We start from the raw sequence: 9,469 nt of genomic DNA on the forward strand, positions 1-9,469 counted from the left end.
GTGTGTGTGTCTGTGTCTGTGTGTGTGTGTGTGTGTGTGTGTGTGCGCGCTCGTGTGTGACATGAGGCAAGCACAGACACATTTGTAATGACTTCAGCTCAGAAGGCTGCGCAACGGTGACTGTCCAGAGTGTTCTCACTGCTCAGCTGCTCAAACCAGACAAGCGATGGAGATCCTAGAAAAGGAAGGTTTGGTAATGATTCAAGGAGTGAAATTTGGAAAGGTGAGTAGATACTGCTGCATACTTCTACTAGATTCCTTAGTGGCGTCGCAGCTTTTACCCTGCATCAGTGACTTGCATCTGTTATTCCATATATTCATCATGCAACTAGCAGGGGGATAAGGTCCCGGCTCTATGTCTGAGCCAGCTTTAGTACTTTGCAGGGAAAATAATAACCTGGAATTAATTAATGCTATTTTACTTGGAGACTAATGTCTGAAGGCTCTGCTGTGTTATTACTACATGATTAATAATGCAAAAGGGGGATAGAAGACATTAAAAACCATCTGTGATTGGATTTGGATTGCCTTCATTTAATGAGCATGAATCATGCATGTGTTAGGAGACCAAATGGGTGCTCTGTAGCCTTCCTTCGGCTGGCTCATTGCGCCCGACTCTGCCGGTTTAAGGTCCCTTTGGAGCGACCGTTTTATGTCGTGAAAAAAAAATCTCACTATCATTAGTTCATTGTTTAGCACCCTTTAAGTTATCTGACTCTATGTCGGCTTTCCCTTTGTAGAAGACGTGGAAGAAGACATGGATGACACTTTTCCAGCCCAGTTCGTCTGGCATAGGCCGAATAGAGCTTTATGAGGTGAAGGATGCGCCGCTGGGATTCGGTTCTACAGTCAGGCCATCGGGCCTTAGGAAGATGGAGAAGCGAGTAATCCGTCTGTCCGACTGTCTCAGCATCTCCCCCGCCCCGGAGGAGAGCTGCCCAAATGAGTTTAGCGCCTTCGACCTGAACACTACTCAGCGAACCTTTACCATCGCGGCGCTGGCCAACGAAGTCTGGATAGAGACTCTTTGTAAGCTGGCATTCTCGGTATGGAAACTAGGCTCTTGCCTATTGACAGCGTTTAGTACAGGTGGTAACCATCTGTGTTAGGCCTACTGTGTGCGTGTGTGTGTGTGTGTGACGTGGCGGTGTATAGGCCTACCTTTCAAAATATAAAGATTAACGTGTTTGGCATCATTTAACCGTTTGCCAATTTAAGAGGTGGGATCCGTGAGAACAGATTAGGAAGAGTTCTGTTTTTGTATAGAAGGCAGCCGAAGCGTCTGATACAAATAGGGAAGTTAAGATAGCCACCCATTTTACTTCCTCATATTAGTCTTGTCTTGAGTAATGGCCAGCTAGGCTGTCCTCGATCAAGTGCTGATAGGAAAAAGCAGTGTAAGAGGATGTGCTTGAGTTTATCTTGGTGTACGACTCTCAAATCCATGCATTTTCAGAAAAATGATGGCACTTCAGACGCAAGAAAAATCCATGACCAAGACATACCCATGGCAGAAAACGAACTGTATTCAACTTGGAGGACAGGTAAAAAACATTTTGAATGAAATTAAACTAGCCAACACATGATTATTATCAGTTCGACATTTAGCACTTCTCTCTCTCTTGAGCAACGGGATATTTCTTAATCATACAGTGGAACATATCGACGTGTCAACATCCTCTCCACTTAACCTCAACGCAACATTCGCTGTGGCCGCAAAAAAAAAAAAACTTTTTCAGTAGTATAAATAAGTAAATGAAACAAAGGTTGCATGAGGCAGGCAGACCCCTACCCATCCCAAATCATGTTGTATTCCTGGTCATAGAGTGTGGTCTGCAGTTTTAGATATGGGGATGTTTTTTTCTTCTAGTTTTGTACCATGATCATCTCATGCTATTGGTTTCATTTATCGTCTTTTGGAAACCTGGAGTTCTAGCTACTATACACACTGGTGATCTAAATAGTAGCAAGTTGACAGTGGATACAATATGCACAGTATCAAGCAGTTTGAAACTTTTGCAATTCTTCGTCTAAGAAAATAGACCTACTATAGACCTACTACACCAAAATACCTAACAATGTAGACTACTTTAGAGTCAAACATTTTTAAACATTAGAGGGCTAAAAGCAATTACACAATTCTTAGACGAAGAATTGCAAAAGTTTCAAACTGCTTGATACTGTGCATATTGTATCCACTGTCAACTTGCTACTATTTAGATCACCAGTGTGTATAGTAGCTAGAACTCCAGGTGGCCTTATCATTAAGGTTGTGTATTTCTATAAAAATCTGTTTGTGTCTTGGTCCATCGGAATTACATTTTTATAGAAAATCTATAATTAAATACAGCTGTATAAATAAATACAATTCATAATAAATGTGTTGATATCTGGCCACACTGCTCTCTTTCCCCAGGTCAGTATCAGGTCAACGTTCAACAGACAGAAGCTGCGATACGGTGTGGTTTGGCAGGCAGCTATGCTCTATGTCCCAGCCAAGATTCCCTGTCTCTCCTGGACCTCAACACGTCAAAGGCCATCTATTGCTGGCCCTATCGATTGCTGCGGAGATTTGGCACTGTAAAAGTAAGACTGTTTGTTTATGTGAAGAGTATTTCAAAAATAATTATATGGAAATATTATTGTAGAGTTGTCACAGAGCAGTTAAAAGAGTTCCCTGCCCTTCCCTGATCTAGGAGGGAGGGATTACAATAGAGGCCGGCAGGCGCTGTGAAACCGGGGAGGGCCCATTCACTTTCTTATCAAAACAAGGATCGGAGATTTACCGGATCATGGACGAGGCCATCGCCCAGCAAACCGGCAGACAACTGGAGCCCAGGCCCACCCCATCTCCAGACCCCCTGGCTCAGTCCCTCATCCCCAAGCCCGCCACGCCCCCAACGCCCAACAGGCAAAGCTCCCTCCCAACACCGTCACGCCGGAATATAGCCCTGCCAGATCGGCCCATTAAGCCTCAACCGCCCAGCTCCCAGGGGGACATCTATTCTGTCATTGACATGCCCCGAGCCCCGAGGTCCCAACCGAAGCCGCCAAGAATGCTCCAGAGCCTGCTACCCGGCCACCCCTTCATGGACAGCAGAGAGGAGGACGAGGATGAGAGGTGCAGCTCCGTCGGGAGTGACCTTTCCCAGGTGGATGATGACTCCCTGGGTTACTCTAAGGTGAGCTGGTTTGAGGAGGATTATGAAGAGGTGCCTAACGACCGGGACCGGGACAGGGGTTTGTTCTACAGCACTGTTTCGCACAATCCAGCTTCCCTGAGAAGAACTCTGGATGTGACACAAGAGGATAGGGCGGAGAAGGGGGAGGAGGAGGAGGAGGAAGAGGAAGAAAAGAAGGAGAAGAAGAAGAGTGAGAACAAGGGGAGAGGCGCTCACGTCATCACTACTTCTTCCGACATCTCTGTCGACTTCAGACATACACTTGCAAACATCCTGTTCAAAGACCTGGCCAAGGTTCAGATCCAGCATACACTCCCCAAAGAAAACATAGACTCAGATGCCACCATTTATCAAAACCACTTGGACATGTGACCAGTGGAAATACTGCAGCACAGTTGCCATGGTGACCTTATGTTATTATAATGAAATTGACAACCATGTAGGGCTACTGTGAATAATGGTAAATAAACTTGAGAAATTGATAAAGTTTGTGTGGTGAGGATGGTCCTGGCCCTCCTATTAAATACATGTACAAACTGTGTAAAAGTAACTTTTAAAAAGAGATAACCATGAATACAAAATGAGATTTACTTTATTTATTTATAGTATTTGATTGAACATAAAGACACTCAAAGCAATAAAATACATAAATAGCTAATTTTCAAACAGATCATGACAACAAGCAAAACGGCGGGGGGAAAAAATGCTATCATAAGGTGTGGACTATGGTGAGTCAATAAAGTGCAACTAAAGGGTCTGATTATACAAAAAGGTGTTCATACAAAATCAGGATATCCAGATAATCCAAAGGATTTGGAGTTTTGCACTGCATTTTATGTCAGACAGTAGAAATAAGAAATAATGTTAACTAGTCTTACAGATCTCTACAGTATCTATTTGGTTTATTTTGTCTACTAAAACACAGACAATTTCGTTTTAAAGTTTTTGTTCTATTTTCCTTGTGTATGCACACTTGCATTGAAACAGTCACTGGAAATATGTGTCAGTGTGTCGTGGCTTGCCCGTCCTCTGCATCACTTAAGTGCGAAGATTCACCATCGCTGCCGTTGGACCCTCTACACTCGTTCTTGTCCTTCGAAAAATCTGATTTGGAAGTTGACAATATGAGCAAATGCCCAACGGTGTCTTCGGCGTCACAAACATCTCCCATCAGACGCATGGGAGGCTGGGAGGGCTCCATTGCATAAACGAGGCTGGTTCGTACCATGCTGTCAGGTGAGAATGCCTGAATCGAGGTCTCCCGTATCAGGCTGTCTTGAGGCATACAGGTTGCCCTTGGTCCTCGACACTCTGACTTGACGACACCATCTAATATCTCAGACAGTTCATTGATGTAAATCTGCGCCATTTGGAGTGTGTCGTATTTGGATAACTTCTTCTCGTTTGACGGTATGACACTCCTAAGTTTGTCAAAAGCATGATTCAGCCCGTGCATCCTCCGGCGCTCCCTGGCATTGGCTGCGTTGCGCCTGTGCTTCTGTGGCCCGCTAGGCTGCTTGATGGTGTCCCCCCTGTCAGATAGGTCCGTAGCGATGGCAAAAGGATTATCACTCATTTCATTTCCAGACAGAGCGTTTTCCAAAGAGACATCGACAGTCGTGTGTCCATACTGGCCTGATCCCACTCCGGCAGTAGAAGTGTAGGTTTGCAGAGGAGTGGTCGGTGTTAGCCAGCTCCTTGAGTCACCCCGTGAAAGTCTGGACGGATCAGAAAGTTCTTCAGCCAGTCGACCTCGAATGTTCTCCTCCGACCAATTAAGATGTTTAGCTTTGGAGGACATCGCAAGTGCAGAGAAGACAAAAACAGGTGATTTTTGTTTTCGATGAAAGCAGTGATGGCCTATCTCAAGCCAAGTAAAATCCTTAGTGAAATGTTAAATTTGATGGGAACTCTTATATGGTCACCCTTCTGAAGTCTGTCCTAAGTAACAGAGTGAAGTCGTGTTCCCTCCTCACTTCACGAGATCCTTGCCTTTTAGTACCACTGTCTCCCCCCCTCCTCCGCCCAAAGACACCCTATCTGCCAATAGTAAATGACAGTCTCCCTAGGGAAAAGGAAGTTGACTTTTATAACTCTTTTACCAATGCAGTGCTGGCCGGGATTGTTATCATTAAGGATTTAATTAATGACTATAGGTCTGTAATGAGTTGGTGCGCAAGGCTGGTAGATTATTTCATGATTCAAACTATTTATTGGATAAAAGGCAATTTAAAGCCATGCTCGACTGGAAAAGAAACAAAAAGAAAACCTTTCAAACCATAATCTGTAAATTATCATAATATATTTGTGTTTGACAGATAGCAACCTACACTCTAAAGGCCTACCAAATCCCACTTAAAAGGGCTCACTTAGTCTACATTAAAGTGCCCTCCCGAGACAGTATAAAGTGTATTATATGTCTTATTGTGGTATATCTGTAAAATGTTTAACAAGTAAAGTTATACTGACTTCAACCGTACCTTCAAAAGCTATAATTGGGAACAAATCATCATCATTCATCATTATTATTGTTTATTCAGGGAGAATTGACTGAGCACAGGGCTCTTTTGCAGCAATGCCCTGACTGAGGCTACAGAATACAGAAGAACAATAAATAAACAAACCATAACAAAACGAAACAGACCAAATAAATAAACAAAACACATAAAAAAAACCTCAGAAATTAAGTAAATATATATATATATATAGGCTAACATAAAGTACAAAATAAATAAATCAGATATTCATTTCAAACAACAGCATTGAGGCACATCCTTAGCATCTAAAAGGTTCTTAAATTGGCTGACAGACAAATACTTTGTTAGTTTCAAATCCACTTAGAGTTCCATTTATGTGAAGCAAAGAACTTAAAAGCTATTTTACCTATTAGTTTTTGTAAGGGGGATTTCAAGGGAGATGAGGCTTTGTGACCGTGTGTTATGAAAATATAATTGGGTTTCATTTAAACTGTGGTAGAATTTGCAATCAGCACTTCAATATATTTATAAGTCCGTTCTCAAATAAACTGTAAAAGTGGGCAATCTCAAAGACGTTGTTTGAGGTAATAAAACGAACAGGTGGAAAAGCAAGAAGTGAAGCACACCTGTCGCCAGGGAGGGCCGGATAACAAACAATTTGACGGCGAACATTGCCATGAATCATTTATACCATGATAGCATTAGGTAAAACACATTCTAGTCCAATAAAAATAGATGGAAGTATTTTGGAATCCTGGTGATATATAAACGTGTAAGGGATGGTGTTATTCAATAGAAATAGTCCATTGTTGTATAAACTAGGCCTACTTGTATGACTTCTTTTTTTCTTTAGGATATGAGAAATAGACGCCCTCGTAAACCGATTTGGCCATGTCAACTGAATACTAAACTTCTGAAGTCAACTGTGGGTGAGCAATGCGATGAATGAAAAGCTAACTTCAGCCCTGTCAGCTGGTGTCCCTTGACACCCGTCGCACAGTAAGACATCGACTCTCGCGTCTCCCATATGCTGCTCCTTCGGATAGTTTAACTTTCACACTTTTTCTGTTTTGACATGTGACGAAGAGTTAATCACTCACCGAAACAACTCCTGTATATTAATTAACACTGTGCACTTGTACATTGTATAGCCTATAACTGAAACCCATCTGAATTGTTTTGCAAAAAACAACAACAGAAAACTAGTTAGGCTTAACGCAATTACATGGAAAATAAAGAGCCGTAAATGTAGGCCGTTATCTTAAAAATATGCCTGTGTGTGTGTGTGTGTGTGTGTGTGTGTGTGTGTGTGTGTGTGTGTGTGTGTGTGTGTGTGTGTGTGTGTATGTATTTGTGTGAACACGTGTGTGAAGAGGGGGTCCGACAGAGAAGAAGAGAGGGTTGGACAAAGAGAGAGACAGGCGGTAGATGTTAAATGTTGGTAAGGAAATCAGCGTGACCTGCTATCCCGTCATCGGGTTAATGAGCCTTGCTCGACTTGAATAAATGGGCACGCTCTTCAACCAGGGGTGCCCATTCATTTTTCTACATGAATATTTAATTTTCTCAACCCCACCACCGACGCAACAGCCTGTAGCCCTGCCGAATATGGAATGAGGATACCGAGGCACACTTCCCATCTGCTGTGGGGTGAGAGTGAGGGGTGGCGAGGGGGGCGTCGGAAGGTGTGAGAAGCATCAAAGGTCACCCAAAAGAGGCCCCCTTGGAGCACTTTTTTACAAGACCATACAGTCCCCTAAGGAGGACACCTCTCTCTCCCCTAAATAAAAAGGCAATTTAATCCATTAGACAATGGCTGGGTCGATGTGTGAACACGACGCCATTGCGGCCCTGGCAAACAGCCCAGATAACTTTTATAATTAAGCGTACAACAGCAAAAAGTTAATGGCAAAGACTCTCTGTATTTCGGGCAATTCTCTTGGAAAGGAAAAGAGACCGGCTTAGCCAGGCGCAAGTGCTCCATCAACCTCTTGCTAATATGATGGGGGAGCGTATAGGGACGATAGGTCCTTTCATCCGAGCCAAGTGAAGCACAGCTAAATGATCCCCTCTCTAACCACGGAAGCGTGTGTGTTTTCCTTGCGCGGTTTAATTAAAGACCCGAGAAGATCGAATGCTTCCACTTTTCACACAATAGATAGTATCAAAGGAACAGAGAAGACGGGTAGACTATGGGGAAGCATCCCTTGATGTCGAAGGGTAGTGTATGTAATTATTCTAATTCACCCGAAGCTACGGAGGTGGCATCAGGGCGAAGGGGTTGTGACTGTAAGTTTAATATGGGGTTTCCACTGCAAATGAAGAAAATTAGTAGGCTCATTAGTTTTGATGAGGGAAGAAATACTCTTGTCGGAATAAGGGTTCATTAAATCAACGTTATCTCCGAGAGTAATTGATCAACTATTAGTAGGCTACTCTAACAATTTGCTCTTTGGAATTGCTCTGCAATTAAATGTTCTGCGATTGGATGGCAGATTTATGGTAGCCTCCCCTACTGACACATACTTTACAGATCAGCATTTCATTATTACATAGCTAAAATCAACACACTGTTACAGTATAACCTTTCCCAAATGAATGTGCGCATTACAAAACAAATAAACAAAACAAAAAACGACACACAAAAAACATACAAACACACTTGTGACTAATTAAATAAACACAAAAGATGAGCCCTAATGCGCATAGGTAGGTTATGGGACCATGATGTGATGGTATTTTGTTATAGCCTACAGTAAAATGATGTTACAGCTGATTATGTTGCAATGTAGAGAGTGTGTTCCGAGGTAGATAAGCAGCTCAGCGACATATGGCCGGCGGGATGTTTCTGGCAGTCTCCGTGACCTTGGGTATGCGGGCAGAAACTGCAGACATCTCGAAGAGCGCCACCCCGCCAGCAGTGCATAATAAGAAGTAACCTGTAAACAAACAATATCCAAACGCTGCAGACAGGGGACACCTGTATGTGGCTTAAACAAAGAGGAATTGGAATTATCCATGAGAATCGTGATGATCTTGATTGGATTTAATGGCCCATGGCATGGAGAACAATGGAGTGCTCAGAGAGTGAGCCCGAGATAAGAATCCGATCCGAGGATGTAGAATTCCTTGTAGTATCAGTTGATGCCACCAGATGCCACTAACGTACCATTTGGGTTACACTGGGAAGGAATTCTGGTCTGTACGTAGTTTACATTTAGGTTGTATGCGGTGTTGGGCTTTTGTTGAAATAAACGTTGAATCACCCGTGCTGCAATTTGAACACAAACGGTTTAGCGTCAAGTATTGGCCAAAGTTGTAATAATCTTGCCTTGATTTGGTGCACCTCTGAATTTTTTTTGATGAAATGAGTTTACATGACCTTGGTTCAGTGGATGCACTGTGCAAACGATGTCTTTAAAGTTTTCAAATGATTACGGTACGCAACCGAAAACGGATGGTGTTTTTTTAACGCAGCACTGGCTGAGCTGAGTGGATTTGTAAAGACAGTGAAAACATCAACCCCGGAAAGAACGCATTTTATGAGTAGCACTTGTCTATCACGACCGTCACCAACAGAGGGCAATGCTGCACTGTCGGTATTTGAGTTTCAAGGAGTTTGCAGACAGCGAGCTTTCATTTGACCTTTGTGACCTTTGTAATTAAGAGCACCATAAACGAGAGTCCTACAATAATGCCTTGGTAATCTAAAAAAATACATCATTTCAACCCATTCCATCACCTCAGTGAAAGCACTTTTGTTACACAGTCATATTCATCTCTTGATGTATGCATAGTGAAACCATCAAT

General features: G+C 42.8%; 1 protein-coding gene across 1 annotated transcript; it reads left to right on the forward strand.

Annotated features, from left to right (window-relative positions):
• Positions 1-166: 166 nt before the first annotated feature.
• On the forward strand, positions 167-3,554 carry dok3 (docking protein 3; the record flags this gene model as incomplete). The annotated part of the gene is made up of 5 exons (XM_080840885.1): positions 167-223; positions 741-1,029; positions 2,417-2,586; positions 2,697-3,240; positions 3,466-3,554. 5 exons carry the CDS (start codon positions 167-169, stop codon positions 3,552-3,554), a joined length of 1,149 nt encoding a protein of 382 aa, XP_080697011.1.
• Positions 3,555-9,469: the final 5,915 nt, after the last annotated feature.

Source organism: Sprattus sprattus (assembly GCF_963457725.1).
Source record: "Sprattus sprattus genome assembly, chromosome: 6".
NCBI lineage: Eukaryota > Metazoa > Chordata > Actinopteri > Clupeiformes > Clupeidae > Sprattus > Sprattus sprattus.